A 21,780-nucleotide genomic window follows, 5' to 3' on the forward strand; every position below is an offset into this window, starting at 1 on the left:
GAGAATAGGAGTCTGGGACTTTAAAAGGAAGGAATGAAGGCAGCCCGGTGGCTCAGCTGTTTAGCGCTGCCTTCAGCCCAGGACGTGATCCTGGGGACCCAGGATCGGGATGGAATCCCATGTAGGGTTCCCTGCATGGAGCGTGCTTCTCCCTCTACCTGTGTCTCTGTCTCTCTCTTTCTCTCTCATGAATAAATAAAAATCTTTAAATAAATAAAATAAAAGGAAGGAATGAAATTCACAGGAAGATGAAAAAGAGCAGATGTTCAGTAAGCAAATGTGTGGGCCACTGAAATAGTAGGGCATGGAGAACTTTGATCAAACAGGTCTTCCCGGGTTCCTCCCTGTCTACCATTCCCAGTTCATACCATAATGTAGTTAACTATGTTGATAGCTCTCTTCCTATTGGGTCCTCTATCTAAATTCATTTTAGGCAGTTGAGGAGAAGTATCTGAATCTGCTGGGCCCAGAAGTCAAGCCTAGTACCTATGATGGGTGACAATATGGGGAGGAGGCCAGCTTTTTCTCTAGACTAAGCCAGATCCCAGTGCTTGGGGCAGGAGTCTAGGAAGAGCCAGACACATCAGGACTCTCTCAGATCCCTGAGCACAGTCAACTCTCAGAGGGTAGTAGAGAGAGGGGGATCCTCACTCACCTCTGAGTCAGCCAGATTGACAATTCCCCAGGATAACCATGGGCAAGAAGAGGCTTGTGTCACTAAGCCAGCATTTGTTCAAACCCTAGTTGGGTTTGGGGGGATGCCCGAACCTGCCCTAGGATGCTTGTCCTGAATCCCCAGGACAGCAGGAACCTAGCAGAGAAGCCCAGGTCTGAGCAAACAGCCACTAGATTGCCTTCAGTGCCCAGACAATCCACTTCTAGTTACACACCTGAACAGCAGCCTCTCCATCCCCGTAGAGAGCCTGGGGCTGGTGGTACAGAATCCCATAAGAAACAACAATGGAGAGAATGGTGGGGAGGACATGGGTGTCTCCCAAGTGGAGCAGATCAACCCCCAGCCTCATAGAAGGCTGCTTTATGATCTGCTGACAACCTAAATCCGAGCAGGTGGACTTTAAGGAGGGGTCACTGAGTGTCACCGCTGCTTCCTAGGCATGTGCCCTCATCTGTGAACTAATTCTGGGACATGCTGGAGAGAGAAAAATCCTTCTTTGAAACTCAGTTTACAGGCCTGACCTCTTCTGTATCTTCCATGAACCCTATAATGTCCTTCCTGGCTGGCCTGGATGGCACCACTCACCATGGAGTTGCTCTCTGGCTCCTCTCTCCCTCCTAGCTTGGAGCAGATACCAGTGGCCAGAGAAGGTCACACAGCAAGACTGGCCTTGCTGTTGGTTGGTAATTGCCCACTAAACAGGCACTCATTGCTGATGAGCCATCTGCCTACAGAGATCCAAGTCTCACTCTCCTACCCCCTTAGACAATGACCTCATATTGTCAACCCTCTCACATTCCTCTTCTACTCTCACTGGCTTCCTTTTAAAAGAAAAAGGTACTTACCTTCCTCAAACTTTCACCATGAAATCTCTACACCTATGTTTGCACACATCCTCTCTTCTACTTCTGCTCTGAATCCAACGCCCCCACCTCCTACCTCCTTAAGATCTTGGATCTTTTGCTTTTTTTCTACCTTCTTCTGACGTATTATCTCAGTCTATTCTGCAGAATTCCCATAAGCAAACAAATGAGCACATCTTAAGTATCTGCATACCAAGTGACACTGGCTACCAGCCCATGTCTCTGTTCTCTTTCAGCACTAAATTCCTCCTCTTGTCTCAACACCATCTGAAAAGCTGTCTCTACCAACTACCGCCACTCCCTCTTCTACCTGCTTAAAACTGCCTGATGCCTGCCTTGCTCCAGAGAATTGACTTCTCAAGGTCACTATGACCTCCATGTCACCAAATGCAGTAGACGTCCATGTCTCCTTGTAACACTCTCCCCAAGATGGTGCACAGGAGACCAGACCACTCTCTCTCCTCTTGGCTTCCATAGCACCACCCTCTTCTGATTTCTCAGATTTCTCTTTCTTGGTAGGTCCATTCTCCACCATCTGATTTAAAATATTAGAATTTCTTTAACCTTGGTTCTGAAAAGTCTTTTTTCCTTCCCCCCCCCACCATTTTTTCTTCCTCCCCATTTTCTTAGGTGATCCTACCCATTCCTGCTGATGATATCCACATTTGTATCTTTGGGCCAGTCCTTTCTTTTTAAATATTTTCTTTATTTATTCATGAGAAACACAGAGAGAGGCAGAGACATAGGCAGAGGGAGAAGCAGGCTTCCCACAGAGAGCCTGATGTGAGACTCGATCCCAGGACCCTGGGATCATGCCCTGAGCCGAAAGTAGACTCTCAAACACTGAGCCACCCAGGCATCCCTGCGCCAGTACTTTCTATTTGGCATCTCTATTTGCAGGGTTCACTAGTATTGAAAACATGCACAGAATGGAATTCTCAATTGTCCCCTCTCCGAAAACACCTGTCCTTCTTACTCCAGCCTTCTCCATTTCTGCAGCTGGCATCACTGTCCACCACGCTGCTCAAGCTCCAAACTGAGGAAGCATTTTTTCCTCACTGCTCACATTCATCCTGCTAATTAACCATATCAATTCTATCTTAGATTGATAATGTGTGGGAAATATCAGAAAGGGAGACAGAACGTAAAGACTGCTAACTCTGGGAAACGAACTAGGGGTGGTAGAAGGGGAGGAGGGCGGGGGGTGGGAGTGAATGGGTGACAGGCACTGGGGGTTATTCTGTATGTTAGTAAATTGAACACCAATAAAAAATAAATTAAAAAAAAAGAAAAAAAAATAGATCTCTTCACTTCTCCCGATCTTGACTACCACCCACACTCCTACAGGCCGCTGTCATCTCTCTACTAAATGCATTCAAAACATTTCTAACTAATTTTCCCATTGGCACACTCTTCAATATATTTTTGACATAGCAGCAGTGATGGAAATGGTCTGTAATTTAATATGGACATGTGTATATATACACAAAACTTTGAGGGGTGTTCAGATTTATACACTCTACTGTAGAGCTAAACCTCAACTAAAACCTCAACTAGAGTAGAGTCTACTCTACTGTAGGCTAAACCTCAACTAAAAAAAATGAAAAAAAGTGAACAAGATGTCAGTTCCCCAGTTAAAATCCTTCAGTGGCCTCACACTCTCCTTGGAATAAAATAAAATCCTGCAAGACTTGGCCTCAGCCTTTTTCTCCAACCTCCTCTCCTAGTATACTTCTCCCTTGCTTGCTAGAACCCAGCTGCCTGGGCTTTCATTTAGTTTTTTCTAACAAGCTAAAGCTTTCCTGACCGCCTCAGGACCTTTGCTCAGGCTGTTCCTCCAGCCCAGAATCCTTCTCCATGCTTAGCACCTTTCCTCTTCACATCACCTACCCAGGCTTACCAGACCACCATGTCTAAAATATATCAGCCCATTTATTCTTTCTCTTCCTACATTATTGTATTTTAAAATGCTACTATAATGGTCTTGTTTTTCCACACTTGGGATCAGCTTCTACATTTGACAGACACTCATTACACACACGTTATTATGCTAAGTGCTACATGGGTAACCAACACCATGAGTCCTCTACACAAAGAAGAAATCCCTTCTCTCTCTCTCTTTTTTTTTTTTTTTTTAAGATTTACTTTTTTGAGAACAAGAGAGCACAAGCAGGAGAAGCAGCAAAGGGAAAAGGAGAAGCAGACTCTCCCCTTGAGCAGAGAGCCTGATGTGGGACTCGATTCCAGAACCCCAGGATCAGGACCTGAGCCAAAGCCAGACACTTAACCAACAGAACCACCCAGGCACTCCTTTTTTGTTCTTTCAAATTTAAGTAGAGGTGCTTTAAAAAAAAAAAAAATCATCAGTTCATTCCAAAGCAGCATTCTCCACCCTGGGGCTGAAGATGGAAAAGATGGGGAGTACACAGTGTAATGGGTTGAATTGTGTCCTCCAAAAAGACAATAGGTAAGTTCAAATGGGAGAAGCATGCCGCAGAAAAATTTAAAGCCATAAACAAGCATAACATGACATAAGAGAAAATGCCTTTATATTTCCCCACACACAAATTAGGTCAGAGGCCAAAAACACAGGACCCAGAGACCAGGTATGTAGTACCAAGACTCCTGTTGCAACAGGTATTTATCAGATACCTTGTCTTCCAACTCAGTCCTCTGACCTATCTGATTATTTTTGACAAGTGCAATCCTTTCAACAACAGCACCATTCAGAACACTTCGTTTACACAAAAGCTCTTCAGAAAGGATCTCTGCTTAATAGCTCCAAGGATCTCTCTGCTGGTAACAGCTCTTCTGTGGTTGTAGAAGGATAGTCGAACCGCCTCCAGGCTAACCTGTTCCAGCAGCCAATCCTCCAGGGAGCCCAGTGCATCCAAGATCCAGGAGCATCCACTGAAGTCTGGGTGAGTCTGGGAGAGAAATGGCACAAGGGTAAGTAAGACAGAGAAATGAACACTTTTCAAAGTAAGCAATTTATGGTCTAACTCAGCCCCCACGGCTTCCATGGATTCATGCGCACGTGGAGCCATACAAACCACCTGGAGGTACAATGGTAGGAATGTGATGAAAGAAATTAGGCCATTGGACCTATCAATTGTCTGAGGAAGATTGGGGAGGGGAATTTGTAGCTGGAGAGAAAGATCACCCTTATCTGTAGAATACAGACACTCTAGCCATAAGTTTTGTGCCTTGATTTTTCCCCCAATAGAAGCAGAGCTAACATCCAACACCTTTGGAAGATGGAAAAAAAGTAATTTTAGAGTAGACATGCCACTGTATATTTCATATTAGTAAGCATTTTAACACTTCTTAATTTGCCTCCTTACATCCTTGCACCACATGATCTCTAGCCATGCTGGGAAAACTTGGTCTTCCTCGGATGTGTCCCTATCTTTTCTGGTCTCCACGCCACTGTTGATCTGTCATCCCTACCTACCATGGCCTCATCCAACCTCACCTTTCAAATCCTATCCACCCTTTAAGGCCCTTCCCCTGCTGCCCCTCTGGCTTATCTGTGTCCACATGACCTCTCACTGACGACCAGAACTCTTTGTGTCTCAGAACCTGTATCACATGCTGTCTTATGTCATTAACAACTTCATCTAAAGTTAGGGAGCTAGGGGGATCCCTCAGCGGTTTGGCGCCTGCCTTTGGCCCAGGGTGTGATCCTGGAGTCCCGGGATCGAGTCCCACGTCGGACTCCCAGCATGGAGCCTGCTTCTCCCTCTCTATGTCTATCATGAATAAATAAATAAAATCTTAAAAAAAAAATAAAGTTAGGCTGGAATAGTCAGAAGAACATTCCCCTGAAAATCACCTACCCAAGTCTCTAATCCTAGTTCTGTGTGGGTATGAGAGGTCATGTAAGCAAGTAATATTCTCACACTGGACCTCAATTTCTTTTTTGTAAAAGGAAAAGGCTTGAAGCAGGATTTGAAGAGTTCCTCCTGGTTCTAAAAATGTATGAGTATTTCCTCAGTGCTCCCATCCCACAGGACTATAAGCCCCTTTACAAAAGAGACCACATTGTTTTCATCTCAGCTTCCCTAGCAGATTTGTCTTGCACTGAGACACTCAATAATGTTTACCCAGCCAGCATCTTGTTTTATCCTCACAGCACCATAAGGGGCTGACCCAAAGCACAGCCCTGACCCTTGAGAGGCTTGCAAAAGCAGAGTGGCCTGCCAGACCCATGCAGTAAAGAAGAGGCCAATTACAGACTAAAGATTAGAGTACTAAGCATAGTCTAAGAACTCCCACAGAAAGTCCTTCCAGAAAACGCAAGCTCTCCAGTAGTGGTTCTCAACTGGGGACAAGGATTCTGGGCATTTTTGGTTAGGAGGGAGGATGCTACTGGCATCCAGTGGGTAGAGTCCAGGGATGCTTCCCAGTATTCCATAATGCTCAAGACAGCCCCCCAACAAAGAATTAAGCAGCCCCAAAATGTCAATAGGGCTGGGGTTGAGAAACCCTGCTCTATATCACATACCTTCTTTCCTTCTCCTTTCTTTAATCCCATTTCCCCCTTCTTCTCACAGGATAAGCAACAGATTCCAAATGATATCACTGGAATACAGGGAGTTTTGGTACAGTCACCTGTGAACACTCAGCCTTGCTTCATTGTCCTGAAGAAAATCTTATTCTCTTCCCCATAGCGTCTTTTGAAGGGGAAGACTTCTGATTTTTGTCTGCAATTGTATGCTATGGGGCAATACTGGGTGGGCAGGAAGAAAAAATGAAAACCTACTCATCTTAGGTACATTCTAAGTACAGAGCACCATTTAGTGAAAACTCAATACATGTAACTCTTCAAGGAATAAGAACAGACTAGGTGGTGAATCCTCTCTCTATAAGAGGGTATTAGGAATCAAATTATAGATTGCCTGTCAACAGATACAAGAGGGACACTAAGAGCTCAGGTGTTCAGAGTTGCTGCCAACAGAATCCAAGCCAAGTGGGAAAAGACAGCAACCATCAGCAGATCCAGTTTATAGAAGCTGCTTGCACACAACTTTTCGGGAACTCGATGTGTGAAGAAGCACTCCTGTATGAGAAAAAGCTGAAGTAAAACAACAACAACAACAACACCCAGGCCTCTAACATGATAATCTGTCTTGGCCATTCTAAGTTTCTACAAAGAGAGCACCAACTCACTTGCTTTAGGATTTTCCCCATGTAGCTAAAATAGACCTCTTTCTTCTTCCTCTTCTTCCTAAGGGCTGAGTTGGCCCACTCATACTTCTCTCTGGCTGGGATATAAAGTATAGTCCTCTTCTCCGGGAATCTCAGGCCATGTAAGCAAATGTAGTACATGTGGAAGGCTTAATGCTTACACTTCCAGACTGTAGCACTAGCTATAGGCAAGTGAATGCTCTAAAGAGGTTTTATAGGGAGAGCTGGAAGGCACTCTTTCCTAATAAAATCAGTGACTAGTGATTGCACCTGCAGGAGATGAATACTCTCAGAATACTTAAGAAATGTCAGGTGTAGCGTACAAAGCAGGCTTATGATACATTCCAGAAAGGGGTTTGAGGTGAGAAACAAAATATTAAGCTTTCCTCTGCTCCATCCCATGCGAAAGAGAGGATGACCACTTTGATGTAATGGCCATTAATTCATCAGGCAACACTGACCCCTAAAGTGATTCCTTTTATGTGTGTAGTAACTCTAGGGGTTCTTATTATAGTGGTTCCTGGCCACAAACATTTCAATTCAAAAGGACTGAGAGTAGAATCCTGGAAGCTGTATTTTTTTTGCTAAAGCATCCCAGGTGAATCTAAGGACCAGCCAGATTTAGGATTCACTGGTCTATAAAACCTTCCTGAAGCAACTGCACAAGATCAGGGGTCGGAGTGGGAGGAGCAGCTCTGTGCTGATCTGGTGTATTTGCATTTACATTAGGAGGTTGGCCTCGTCATGCAATAGCAATTAGAACTCAGGTAGGGATCCCTGGGTGGTGCAGCAGTTCGGCGCCTGCCTTTGGCTCAGGGCGCGATCCTGGAGACCCAGGATCGAATCCCACATCAGGCTCCCGGTGCATGGAGCCTGCTTCTCCCTCTGCCTGTGTCTCTGCCTCTCTCTCTCTCTCTCTCTCTGTGTGACTATCATAAATTAAAAAAAACAAAAACAAAAAACACCTCAGGTAACAGAGCATGAATAGGGAAGCCAGGAAGTCATCATACCTTCAAGACTGAAGGTTGAGAAACTGTAGATAGAGAGGCCGTGAACTCCCTGCAATTAGTATTATCAGCTCAGCTACAAGGAAGTGACCAGCCCGACATAAGCCAAGAGATAAGAGGACACCAGAGAGCCAGGGTGTCAAAAGAAGAAGAGAACCAGCAGAGAACAGACACTCCTCCCTCTCAGTGATGAGACCCACTGAACCCCTGGCGTGGAGGACTGGTGGATTCTTTTTTTTTTTTTTTTTTAAGATTTTATTTATTTATTCATGAGAAAGAGAGAGAGAGAGAGAGAGAGAGAGAGAGAGGCACAGACACAGGCAGAGGGAGAAGCAGGCTCCATGCAGGCAGCCCGATGCAGGACTCAATCCCGGGACTCCAGGATCATGCCCTGTGCCGAAGGCAAGTGCTAAACTGCGGAGCCACCCGGGGATCCTCTGGCGGATTCTAATAGTACTGTCAGCTCCCAGTTATCGAGCCCTATGTCCCTGCCCCATATGAAGTGCTAGACGTATTTTATTGCCTGTAATGCTCATGGCAACCTTATGAGATAGGATATTAGTATTACTCTCACTTTACAGAAGAGTAGACTGAGGTTCAAGGTCTTCAAGTGACTTGCCCAGGGTCACATACAGTACACAAGTGGCAGAACCAGCCTCTGAACCTCTGCTTCTAACCCCATGCTCTACCACCTTCCACACCCAAATACCAGAGCCCTCCCATCCTTGTAATTACACACGTGTGCTCTGCACTATCCGTATTTATTCCCTGATGGAGCATCCGTTTTGCAGGCTCAATTCCCCTGAATTAATTCTTTGGTAACAACAACAGAACTACGCTGAATATTTCTGTGAAAGGAAAAAGTGGTTCCCTATCACCTGGCTGTCAGAGTACATCCCACCACCACCTCAACTCCCTCTCTCTTATTACCAGCTTCATCTCTCACTACCTCTCTAGTTAAAAATGCAACATATGCACAGAGTATATATTATATAATGAAATGAACTGGGAGTTTTGCTTTTTATCTTTTTTTAAAAAGATTTTATTTTATTTATTTTTCTTTTTTAAGATTTTATTTATTTATTTATGACAGACACGGAGAGAGAGAGGCAGAGACACAGGAAGAGGGAGAAGCAGGCTCCATGAAGGGAGCCCGATGCGGGACTCGATCCCCGGTCTCCAGGATCACACTCCTGGCTGAAGGTGGCGCTAAACCGCTGGGCCACCGGAGTTTTGTTTTTTAAAATGTTATTTATTTATTTGAGAGAGAATGAGAGAGCACACGCAGCAGGGAGGAGCAAAAGGAGAAGCAGGCTCCGCGCTGTGCAGGGAGCCTGACTCAGTGCTCGGTCCTAGGACCTAGGATCATGACCTGAGCTGAAAGCAGATGCTCAACTGACTGAGCCACCCAGGTGCCCCTGAACTGGAAGTTTTAACACAACCAAGTAAATACAAACTGGCAGAAATCATTGCCACTGTGGAATGGCACTCTTCAGTGGACAGAGGCAATGGGGAACCAACCAAATGAGCACTGTAACATTCAGAAGATGCTGAAGGGCACTGGCAGAGGTAATGTTGCCATAAGAGTGTAGCGCAGAAGGCCTGGTCAGATGGCGCTCATTCATTCAAAAAATACTCAGCAAATTTTGATCCCCTACTAAGTGCAAGGCCCATGGCTATGCATAGAAATGGTGATACATTATTGAGAGAGGAATCACAAAACTGACATAGGAGAAAGTCGTAGGGTGATCAGAAGGCTGATCAGCATCTATTAGAAATCTCAGTCATCTAAAAAGGACATCAATAAATCGTCTTCTATTAAGTTCCCTATCCTGAAGATAAAAGAAGCAGTTACCCTAAAATAGCAATGCTAACTTGTATTTATTGAGGGCTCAGTACTTGCCTTGAATTACATGAAGCACTATACAGGCATCTCATTTCATGGTTTTAATACTCAGAGATGGATGTTATCATCTCTTTAAAAGAGATGAGGAGGTGTGCCTGGGTGACTCAGTGGGATAAGCAGCTGCCTTCAGCTCAGGTCATGATCTCAGGGTCCTGGAATGAAGCCCTGCCCTGGGCTCCCTGCTCCACGGGGAGTCTGCTTCTCCCTGTGCTCTCCTCCCCGTCTCCACCCCCAATTATGTTTGCACACACACTCTGTTTCTCAAATAAACAAAATCTTTTTTTTTTTTAAAGATTCATTCATTTATTCATGAGAGACAGCGAGGCAGAGACACAGGCAGAGGGAGGAAAAGCAGATTCCATGCAAGGAACCCGATGCGGGACTCGATTCCAGGATCACGCCCTGAACCAAAGGCAGACGCTCAACCACTGAGCCACCCAGGCGTCCCTCAAATAAACAAAATCTTAAAGAGAGAGAGAGAGAGAGAGAGATGAGGAAACCGGGGCTTATAAAAATAAACCAATTTGTTCAAGGTCACACAGGTAGTAAGTTGCAAAGCTAGGAACTGAAACCCAATGTGTCTGACACCAAAATTCCCATCAATATTTCTCCAAGCTCAGCCTCCTACCCACCTGCAGCAGAGTCTCCTGAGATGCTTATTAAAATGAAGATCCCTAAACCCATACCATGTCTCAGTACAGGTATCTAAAGCTTGAGTGCCACTGTACCCCCATTGCCTCCTAAGTCTGGGGAAAATGCTACTCTGATCGGAATCCTACCCCATACAGAAGAGCTAATTAGAGACTTAGAAAGGGTGGGGACACTAGGAGAAAGTGACTGTGATGTGGCTAAGCACAAACACAGGCCTTAGACATTGAGAAGGCAGACTTTACAGAGATTAGCAATAACAGTGTTAGAATTCTATGGCTTGAAACTCTAAAAGGGAGGTGGACTCGAGAAAAATAGAAAAGGCTCTTCCTTAAATGGCCATGACCTTGGCTCACTGATTATAATTCACTTCAACCTGGTCCTGTCTTGGTGGAATATCAGCTCCAAATGACAAACCAAGCTCATTAATAGGGAAAACGAGTAACAAGAGCAGAAGATGGGATAGTTGGGATTCAAGGCATGGAGTGAGTCTGGGGAATGACTTAAGGAGTAAGACTGTGCTAAAGGGTATTGGAGGGATGCCTGGGTGGCTCAGCGATTTAGCATTGCCTTCAACCCAGGGTGTGATCCTGGAGACCCGGGATCAAGTCCCATGTCGGGCTCCTTGCATGGAGCCTGTTTCTCCCTCTGCCTGTGTCTCTGCCTCTCTCTCTCTGTGTCTCTTATGGATAAATAAAATCTTTAAAAACAACAACAACAACAACAGGTACTGGAGCTTGCTTTCATGCAGAGAAGTCTACATGGCATGGGGGAGGCCTCACAAGTGGAATGGTCCAGGTAGGTCCAGGCATTGCAGCATATTGTAGAGGAGATTCAGACATTGGGTGGGATATTAGGTTAATGGACCTCTGAGGTCTCCTGGGTTTTGTGGATTCTATTTTTCCCCTGTATCATTTCTTTAGGAGTCAGGTTGTCAGAATTTGCTTGGAAGTACTGCTCATATTATTTCCACCTCTGGAGAGTCTGAAAAATTAATCCAGTTGAATGGAAAAAGTCAGAAGGTCACACTCTGCATTTTAACATCATTTTATTTTGTGATATGACTTCAAGGAGATAAATACTGCTGCAGCTTACCAGTTGAGAAACTCTGGGTAAATGGCAGGAGGAGAGGGGATCTGGGGGCGCAGATGAGAAGTTTTCACCTTGGGAATGCTGTCACACTCTTCCTGGAGTGTCAGCTCTGTAGATACTAATTTAATATTACTGGCGGATGATATTTGTACTGACTACTTGCTACTTTGTCAGGTGGAGGGAAGAAAGGAATCCAGATTTTTCCCAGCCCCAGCAAAATCTTATTTAATCTCTATGCCAAGCTTTTAGAGGAGAAAAAAGTACAGTGAGAAGAAGGACTTCATTGCCCCACTTAAAAATAGGGGTAGGGAGACTGGGGTTACCCAGAGAGGACCCAGGGTGCCGCCTTCCCTTGCTTCTCTATCTCTCCCTTTTGCCCCCCTGCCCTGCATATTGTCTCACAAATGGACGTCCACATTGGATAGTGAAGACTACCCACTATTCAAACCAGAAGCTTAAAGTTCTGGTCTTAGCTCTATCAATGCTTCACTCTTACCCAAACACAGCTGCTCTTTCTGGCTCTCAGTTTCCCCAGGGGATATGTATTTGATTATATAACCATTAAGATTTTTTAGAATCTTGCTATTCAAAGTATGGTCTGCAGGGGTGCTTAGCTGGCTCAGTCAGTAGAGAATGTAAGTCTTGATCTTGGGTTTGTGAGTTCAAGCTCCATGTTAGGCATAGAGATTGCTTAAATGAAAAAAAAAAAAAAAAAAAAAAAAAAGCATGGTCTGCAAACCAACTACAGCAGCACTTAGGGATCTTGTCAAAATGCAGATTTTGATTCAGTAGGTCGGAGATGGGACCTGAGACTCTACATTTCTAACAAAATCCCAAGTGATTCTTATATACTTTATTAAAGTTCAATACATCCTGCCTTAAGACACCATCTATCCAGGAATCGATTGTGGATGTACCTTGTTGCTCTCCCTCTCATGGGTTTCTTTTCTTTTCTTTTTTTAAATGATAGTCACAGAGAGAGAGAGAGAGAGAGAGGCAGAGAGAGAAGCAGGCTCCATGCACCGGGAGCCCGACGTGGGATTCGATCCCGGGTCTCCAGGATCGCACCCTGGGCCAAAGGCAGGCGCTAAACCGCTGCGCCACCCAGGGATCCCCCTCTCGTGGGTTTCTATCGCATCCCCAAGTTTTCTAGCTCTAGGACTACTTACAATGGCCAGAATAACTTGAGTCTTAGTGATTTTCTGGATTGGGGCTTAGAGAAATGTCACCTGCTCCTTGAAATATAGTACTACACCTACACACACCCATTTACTATTAAATAAACTCTAATTAATTCACCTACTTGATTCAAGAAATACCTAAGGGGCATCAGGCCCAGCTTGAGGGCTGGAGGTAAAAGGATGACTAGGGCATGGCCTCCATCTGGGAGACTTTAGGGAGATGCCTGGACAGCCAACTCCAATTCAGTGTGATAAGCACTTCTGTAATTAGTAAAGAGGATACATTCCAGTGAAATGTTTATAGTCAGAAACTAAGTTGTCACAGGCAGGAAAAGTTCTGGAGGCTGTCCCAGGCTATGTCCTCCTTTCCCATTGACAATATCTTTCCTGTGGCCATAGATATGTGACTCTACTGCCCACACTGGGGAATGTGCTGTTGGGACAGTCCCTGTCTGATGACTCACAGGATACTGACAACAGTGGTTTTCTTAAATTCTTCCCCCATTCCCTGATGATTAGAACCTGTGCTGTGATCCTTCCCTTAGCTCAGGGCTTCTTAACTTGGGATCCACAGAGACAGGTGATTTGGGGCAGAGGGGCAGAGAGGTCCATGTATATACTGTTTTGTGTATGTGCTTAGTACATTTGTCTTGGGAGAAGAAGTCCACATGTTTTCATCAAATTGCCCCACTTAAAAATAGGGGTAGGGAGACTGGGGTTACCCAGAGAGGATCCAGGGTGCCACCTTCCCTTGCTTCTCTATCTCTCCCTTCTGCCCCCCTGCCCCAAATGAAATCAAATGAGTGGGAACCAATGTCCTGTTACTGTCCACCTGCTGCCCCAAGACCCAGGCAAACTGCCCCCTTTCCTTCTACTCTTTCTTCCCCATCTCCTCCCTCTCTTCAGCTGATATATCCCAATTTCCTCTGTGCTTAAGCTGACTATGTTAAAAGGAGCTACCAGTCTCCTGCAGTTTCAGCCATCCCAAAGAGCTAAGGAAAGATCCTTGTCCCCAATTCAATACTGGTAAGCACAGCTGGGCTACAGGAATAGCAGGAGAAGAACTCCCTAGAACCCAGAACTGGGTCTTTGGCAACTGGCTAGCTGATCTTTTGTCTTTAATAGCTAGCTCGAGATGAGAAGATGAACTTTTAAAGTCATTTTCTGGGCTTTCGGGGCAGTGTATGGCAATGAACTCGGCTATGAAGTTTTCCTTTCCTTTATCCTGTGAGATGGCTACAGAGCACAAGGCAGGAGTGCGGGGAGTGGGAAAGGGAGGTTCATAGTTGGGCAAGTCATCAGTGACACTAGGGAGGCAACTGTTGGGTCTGCTTTTACTTTAAAACACTTAGGCTTCAGAAACCACAGAGAGCATATAATATATACTGCCTTTGATGTACCATTCACAGTTCAAATCCAGTCTTTGGCATGAAAGATGAGGATGCATGTTTTGGATAAGATCTAAGGCAAGAGATTTCCACATAATTTCTATATGGATTTGAGTGCATTATGAAGTTATTTTGCAACATAAATTTGCCTTTCTACTTCTACTCCAGAATAATTTGGGCTTATTAAATAAATGTACAAAATATCTTTTGAATAGACTATGTTTTTCCTGGCCTTCTTGCTTCTGTCTTGCAGGACTCACAGCTGAAGTGGGCTGTCTTCCTGGTTGCTGGGCACCTGATAAAGGGAGGATAGGGAGAGTAGGGCAGCCCAGAAGCGTTCTGGGAGAGAATGGGAGCAAATATTTGCTTTGGAAAATTTAGAGTTGATTTTCACAGATAACCCGGAGCAGATTCTCTGAAGCAGCTGTCAACTGTAGAGGGGTTTTTGCGACAACAGCTTTTGTTTATGTGAACATATAGTGCTCAGGCTTGGTCCCAGGAGAGAAGTGAACACAGCCCTGAGACCTGCTCCCAGGGGTAGAAGATGGGAATAAGATAAGCACCGCACAAAGACTGATTTTAATGTAGGGGGTGTGGATTTACGACCTCACATTGCACAACTTGTAAAGCCACAGTCCATTCCATATTCATCTATCAAGCAAGCATTTGTTAAGACCTTTACACATGAGGCACTGTGCTACTAGGTGCCAGAGTTACACCCAAGAACAGAACAGACACAGCCTCCAGCCCCCATGGCCCGATCTCTCATGAGAGATGGATAATAGGCTCAAGTGCATTCAATATTGCAATGGGAAGGACACTTCCAGGGTGCTGTGGGGGCACAGAGGAGGGACAGCCAACCCTGACTTAGGAAATCATGGAAGCCTTTTTGAAGGAAGTGATGTCGATCGAAGCAGAGCTAACAGATGAGCAGAAGTTAGCTAGGCCACAGGGGTGAGGGGTGGGACAACAGGGAAGGGAATTTCAGGCAGAGAATGGATTGTACCAGGGACCCCTGGGTGGCTCAGCGGTTAAGCGCATCTGCCTTTGGCTCAGGGCATGATCTTGGGGTACCTGGATCGAGGCCCATATCAGGCTCCCTGCAAGGAGACTGCTTCTCCCTCTATGTCTCTGCCTCTCTCTCTCTGTGTGTCTCTCATGAATAAATAAATAAAATCTTTTTAAAAAATGGATTGTACCCTCCCTGGGGCATATTTCACAACTAACATAAACATTAGTTAAATTTTAAAATATATTTAATAGATAAACTATTTAAATTATTTTCGCTGAGGTGGCTCAGCGGTTTAGCGCCACCTTCGGCCCAGGGCGTGATCTTGGAGACCCAGAATCGAGTCCCACGTCGGGTTCCCTGCATGGAGCCTGCTTCTCCCTCTGCCTGTGTCTCTGCCTCTCTCTCTATGTCTCTCATGAATAAATACATAAAATCTTTAAAAAAAATAAAATAAATTATTTTTTGTTTTTAGAATTGTCTGTTCAGTGTTTATAATCTCCTAACATACTCTGTACCAATTTTCAAAGTGTGTGCTGGTTTTTCAGTTGTAGAACATCAGCAAATTTCTGACGTGATTTTCATTTCTAAGTATTATTTGATTTTTTAAAAATAACCATTTTTTAAGAAGATTTTATTTATTTGTTCATGAGACACAGAGAGAGAGAGAGAGAGGCAGAGATATAGGAAGAGAGAGAAGCAGGCTCCATGCAGGGAGCCCGACGTGGGACTCCATCCCAGGACTCCAGGATCAGGCCCTGGGCTGAAGGTGGCGCTAAACCGCTGAGCCACCCGAGGTGCCCCAAAATAAACATTTTTATGTGAGGACAATTTTAGACTGTTATTTGATTTTTAACTTTATATTTGAAATCATTTTGAGCTTTACAGAAAAGTTACAAGAACAGTGCAAAAAAGCTCCCACATATTCTTTATATTCACTAATCATTAACGTTTTGCCTTGTTTGCTTTGTCCATTTTTACCTCTCTAAATATATATATATATATATATATATACCCACACATACTATTATTATTATTATTCTTTGCCAAACAGTTTGAGATATCATACTCTTTACTCCTAAATACTTTAGAACCTATCTCCTGAGAATAAAGACATCCTCTTACAGAACCACAGTACAATGATTGAATTCAGGAAAACTAATAGCAATGCTATGCTACTATTTAATTTATAGTCTATATTCAAATTACACCAATTGTCCCAGTACTGTCCTTTAAATTTTATTTTATTTAAATTCAATTAATTTCACCAACAGTGTAAGAGGGTTCCCTTTTCTCCGCATCCTCTCCAACATTTGTGGTTTCCTGCCTTGTTAATTTGCCCCATTCTCACTGGTGCAGCCACTCTGGAAAACTGTGTAGAGGTTCCTCAAAGAGTTAAAAATAGACCTGCCCTATGACCCAGCAATTGCACTGCTGGGGATTTACCCCAAAGATACAGATGCAATGAAACGCCGGGACACCTGCACCCCGATGTTTATAGCAGCAATGTCCACAATAGCCAAACTGTGGAAGGAGCCTTGGTGTCCATCGAAAGATGAATGGATAAAGAAGATGTGGTCTATGTATACAATGGAATATTACTCAGCCATTAGAAACGACAAATACCCACCATTTGCTTCGACGTGGATGGAACTGGAGGGTATTATGCTGAGTGAAATGAGTCAATCGGAGAAGGACAATCATTATATGTTCTCATTCATTTGGGGAATATAAATAATAGTGAAAGGGAATATAAGGGAAGGGAGAAGAAATGTGTGGGAAATATCAGAAAGGGAGACAGAACATAAAGACTCTTAACTCTGGGAAATGAACTAGGGGTGGTGGAAGGGGAGGAGGGCGGGGGGTGGGGGTGAATGGATGACGGGCACTGAGGGGGGCACTTGACGGATGAGCACTGGGTGTTATTCTGTATGTTGGCAAATTGAACACCAATAAAAAATAAATTTATTATTAAAAAAATAAATTCAATTAATTAACATATATCGTATAATTAGTTTTATAGGTAGAGTTCAGTGATTCACCAGTTGCATATATCACCGAATGCTCATCACATCACATGCCTTCCTTATTGCCCATCACCCAGTTACCCAATCCTCCATCCCCCTCCCCTTCAGCACCCCTCAGTTTGTTTCCTATAGTTTAGAGTCTTTTACACATTTTTGGTTAAAGATCCAGTCCAGGTCACATACTGCCTTTAGTTGTGGTGTCTCATTAGGGCCTTTTAACCTGGACCAGCCCCTCAGTCTTCTTTGTTTTGCAAGCCATTGATATTTTCCAAAAGTACAAATAAGTTTTTTTGTAGATTGTTCCTTAATGTGAGTTTATGTGAGGTTTCTTCATGATTAGATTCAGTGGGTGCATTTTTAGCAGGGAAGTGATGTTATGTCTTTCTAAGGAGATTATATCACTCATCACATCATTCATGATGTCAGGATGTCTCATTATTGGTGATTTTTAACTTTTATTTTGGTTTTAGTATATCTTAAACTGTAACACAAACATATACATCCAAATGTGTTTATACCTAAATGTTATCAAAGGAGATTAATAGTGAGCTAACCCTCTCTATATTACCTTGTTTGAATGTAGATTGTAGTGTTTTGTTTCTCCTGTCATCTCTGCATATATCGGGATTTCTTGTAAATGTGTCATTTATTAATAACATTGTAGTTATGCACTGACCTTTTAAAAGGCTGGGTGATGGGGTGCCTGGGTGGCTCAGGCTGCTGGGCATCTGACTTTGGCTCAGGTCATGATCCCAGGGTTCTGGGATTGAGCCCTGCATTGGGCTCCCTCCTCTGTGGGGAGCCTGCTTCTCCCTCTCCCTCTGCCTGCCACTCCTCCTGCTTATGCTCGCTCTCTCTCTGTCAAATAAATAAATAAAATCATAAATAAATAAATAGCTGGGTGTAAAATTCTACAAGTAACAAATTACTACTTAGCCATGTATTAGAATTTTCTTGATACTGTACCACCAAAACAGTGTCAAAATTAAATTGGAACCTTGAAGCGGATTTAAAGTGATGATGGCCCCCAACAGATAGATAATGATTCTTCAAAAGAGCCTCATTGGTCTCATGCCTGATTCTATATTAATTTGGGCTTATTAATTTATAAAATGCTCTTTGCATATGTAGTGTATATGTGCTATATGTTGTGCTCCTATACAAGATACTGATAAGACACACAGTTTCTTTGCTTTGGCCTTTTGAAAACCACAGCTACATCCCACTGTAGATCCTACCCACTGTAGCATTACTTTTGCTCTAACAACCCTGGGCTCAGAGAATATACATGCATGCATTTCCAGTGGGTCATTGAGTGGAGACCCTGGTTTCTCTGAGTTGCACAAAATGTAAGATTTCTTTCTTTTATTTTTGAAATTCAGTTCTACTTACTTTAAAACATACTAATACACGCAATTTAGTAATGTACCATATTATGCAATTACTGACGGACCCACATAATGACCCAAGCAAAAGACTGTCCTACCTTGGAAAGTGTCAACCCTACAGGTCTTATTCCACAAATGAGAACACCGAGATCCAGAGAGGTGCCTTCTGAAGAAGGAGAGCTTCTAATGATAGGCCACGACCCAGCTCTGCCTGTGCCAGGGGCTGGGGTGGCTTTCTTATGGCAGAGATGCTCCCTTGGGAGGCAATCAAGCTGCCTTCCCCCTCTCTCTGGGCTAATGTGAGTTGTTGGCAGCTGAAGCAAGCCTCCAGCAGGGTCCTTCCTTCTGGTTTACTCATCTCAAATTCAGCCATGGAGTTGGAACCCAGCCAGGTCTTTGGGAGCCTCTAGATTTCCTAGAAGATGATCTTAATGGAAACACAAGGCTGAAGAGGAGCAGCTGCCTTAGAAAGTCATTTATTAATATATTTTCATCGGGAAAATTGTAGTCTAAGTTCCAAAAGAATTTTCCGAGCTCAACCAATGTATCTATAAATTGGAGACCACTTAGAACTCATTCTGCTCCACTGACCCAGGGCAGATTTCATATCCACACATGCAAGGCAATATGATAGCTACTTAGTGCCAACGCATATAGGAAGAAATTTAGGACATGGCCCCATGCTCAAGAAGCCTCCAATAATCCTAGGGAGATGAAATATATGTATATTACAAACATCAATAATATAAGGTAATGTTTGGTGGCATGCCCAACGGAAGAAGAGAAAGGTGGACCACGCAATACTGAAGAAGGAAAGCACTGTGCCCTGCGGCTTCTAAATCGAGTGACCTAGAGGGAACTGCAGCGTCCCCACTTCCTAGCGGTGTGCAAGGTGCTCGATCGAGTTCTGCAAGGCGCTTAGAAAAGCTCTCGGCATTTTAAGTGTCCCCCCAACGTCGGCTATCGTCAGTATCTCTCAGCCCGTGAGCGAACCATCATTTCAAGGATGGAGAGGACATGAGCAGAGGGGTAGGAGCGGGCTTCGCGGCGAGGCGATGGAATCCTAGGGACTGACGCAAAAAGCCGGGGAGCGGCTGCTACTGTAACCCGCGGGCGGCCCTCAAGCCCCGCAGAGCGGGCGGTTCCGGAGACCGGGTCCACCCCCGGCCCGACGCCCGTCCTACGCCCGCCCTCCGCAGCACCGCCCCCCTGAGATCCCAGCGCCCGGACCCAGGGGGCGCTGCCGCCCCGCCGCCCTGGCCCGGCCCGGCGCACGCCCCCGCCGCCCGCCCCGCGCGTGCGCGCCGCCCAGGTGAGGAGGCGGCTGCCCGCGCGGGGGCGTGGCCGGGGGCGGGGCGGGACAGGGGGCGGGGCCAGGGAGGGCGGGGCCGGGGCGGGGCGGGGCGGGGCCGGGGCGGGGCGGGGCCGGGGCCAGACCCAGGCCAGGGGCGGGACCAGCCGCCGCCGTCTCCGTCTCGGTGTCCTGTGCCTGGGGGCTCCGGGCAGCCGCCGCGGGAGAAGCGGGAGCTGCGGGTCGGCCGCGCCGGCCCAGAGCGCGCCGAGAAGCAGCGGGGCGGCCTCCGTCCGGCCCAGAGCCTCCCTCGGGAAGGCGCCCCCTCCCCCGCCGCCCCGCGGCCCCGCCCCGGCCCCGCCCGACTCGCCCCGCGCCCCCCGCCGGCCGCCGCGGCCCGAGCGCGCCCACCTGAGCCCGCCCGCGCCCACCTGAGCCCGTGCGCCGGCGCCATGGCGGAGCAGGAGAGCCTGGAGTTCGGCAAGGCGGACTTCGTCCTGATGGACACCGTCTCCATGCCCGAGTTCATGGCCAACCTTCGGCTCAGGTGAGGGTGGAGCGTCCGTGCGCTCGGGCGGGAGCCCGCGCCTTCCCGAGAGGGGGCGCCTCTGCGGTGCCGGGGGCGGGGGCGGGGGCGGGGGCGGGGCTGGGGGTGCCCGGGGCGCGCCGCGCTCGGGGGATGCGGTGCAGCCGGGCGGGGGCGTCCGGGGGCCCCGGCGAGCCCGGGGGTCGCGCCGTGCCGAGGGGGGACGCCCCGGGGAGCCCCGCCTGGGAGGGGGAGGGGCGCGCGAGCCCGGGCGGTGCGCCCTCGGGAGACGCGGGTCCTCGGTGCTGTCCGGGCGCGGGCGGGGGGCGGGGGGCGGGGGCGGCCAGCTCGCTGCCCCAGGTAAGTGATGTGGGCGGGCCGGGTGACCTCATGGAAACAAAAGTAAAGCAAAATGCAAACTTCAGGGAGAGTTGTGGCGGCCAAGAGGGCCTTGGGAAGTTGGGAAGACGGGGGATTGTTTCGGAGGGAGACTCGGGTCGCATCCCGGATTCACACTTGGTTTTCTATTTATCCTTCCTTTTTTTTTTTTTTTTTTCCGCCTTGGCTTGCTTCCATCCTGTCATTCAGGATGCAGTGGAGTAGTGATCCCTGAGCTGTCTATTCCGGGACGCTGGCTATTTTTTAGTTACTCTCTAAACGTAATTAGACACGTTTCCAGACATCGAAGAGACTGCTCTGCTTGCCAGTGCCAAGATAAACTGTCTGAATTTGACAAGGCATTCATGGTTTCAAGTTTTTTTCAGGGAGTTATGGATGGAGCCCTTGTGTTACCGACATCCTTGAGAATGTAGTCACAACTCAACGCCCCAAAATGGGCTTCTAAGACGAATTTATTTTAGAAACTCTTCTACATGGGATTATTTCACTCCTGATAGAGTAATATGTAAACAAAACTTTAAAGTAGCTTTGATTTTTTTTTTTTTTATTAAACATTACAGTAAATGGAGTTTCAAAATAACCGAGATTGGGGGTGGGGAGTGTTTCCTGGAAGTTCTAGCCCCGTTTCTTGTAAGGTTTATAGCTAAATATTACTCCATAAGCTCATAAAATGAAAACCATGAGTGCTTAACTAACTCCGCTTCTCAGTATTAATTACCCCTGCTCATTTTAATTTAAGAATTTAAAGAAGTTTTTTAATCTTTGGAATCACAAACCCTATGGTGTCATCTTCCGCTTTTCTCCGGGCTCCACTGTGTCCCAGAGTATGGAGCAGGGGCACAGATTTGAGTTCTACACCTGCCTACTACAAGCTGACCTACTACAAGCTGAGCCAGCCTGTGTGTCTTTGTTTCCTAATTTGTAAAATAGTGAACTTAAGTGCTGAAATATCTTGAAGATCAAGTTCTCTCCTTTTACATATTACTGGTTTCAAAGTCTCTAAGTGTGAGGTTTGAATCTTAAGAAACATTATTATAGTGAACCTAATTTAACCTTGCAATTTAGTTCTACACTGAGCAAGGTACTTTGGAGGTGAGAAGGTCCGAAGAACTATAAGATGTATCCTTATCTCTCAAAGAGGTGACAGTGTCAATAAAGACAGGGAGAAACGTGGAAATTCCTACTGGTT

At 45.9% G+C, this 21,780-nt stretch overlaps 2 protein-coding genes across 6 annotated transcripts in view; one reads left to right on the top strand and one right to left on the bottom strand.

Moving 5' to 3' along the window:
* Nucleotides 1-4,061: 4,061 nt before the first annotated feature.
* On the bottom strand, nt 4,062-20,237 carry LOC112655152 (histone H2B). 2 transcript variants are annotated; one of them, XR_003133560.3, is made up of 3 exons: nt 20,098-20,237; nt 17,664-17,845; nt 4,329-4,466 (listed from the first exon to the last, which is right to left on the bottom strand). XR_003133560.3 is itself a non-coding variant. In XM_049114796.1 (2 exons), exons 1-2 carry the CDS (start codon nt 6,868-6,870, stop codon nt 4,266-4,268), a joined length of 360 nt encoding a protein of 119 aa, XP_048970753.1. In that variant the 5' UTR covers nt 6,871-6,885; the 3' UTR covers nt 4,062-4,265. The 2 variants fall into 2 exon arrangements, 1 of the variants encoding a protein (XP_048970753.1); XM_049114796.1 differs by lacking the exons at nt 17,664-17,845; nt 20,098-20,237 and adding an exon at nt 6,712-6,885 and having other exon boundaries at nt 4,062-4,466.
* MYO1D (myosin ID) overlaps nt 20,079-21,780 on the top strand; it is a 326,601-nt gene continuing 324,899 nt past the window's right edge. For all 4 annotated transcript variants that reach the window (XM_035720987.2, XM_049114792.1, XM_049114793.1 and 1 more), the window contains exon 1: nt 20,079-20,213. In XM_035720987.2, coding sequence (XP_035576880.1) covers nt 20,119-20,213 — 95 coding nt within the window. In that variant the 5' untranslated portion in view covers nt 20,079-20,118. The remainder of the gene's footprint in view (nt 20,214-21,780) is intronic.

The sequence above is a fragment of the Canis lupus genome, chromosome 9, assembly GCF_003254725.2.
Source record: "Canis lupus dingo isolate Sandy chromosome 9, ASM325472v2, whole genome shotgun sequence".
In the NCBI taxonomy this organism is placed as follows: Eukaryota; Metazoa; Chordata; class Mammalia; order Carnivora; family Canidae; genus Canis; species Canis lupus.

Excerpts from the sequence above, each read along its gene's own strand:
- LOC112655152 (XM_049114796.1), bottom strand. The coding sequence starts at position 6,870 with ATGTACTACATTTGCTTACATGGCCTGAGATTCCCGGAGAAGAGGACT. Across the intron at positions 4,467-6,711 it reads TGGGGAAAATCCTAAAGCAA|ACTCACCCAGACTTCAGTGG; the intron begins GTGAGTTGGTGC and ends TTTCTCTCCCAG.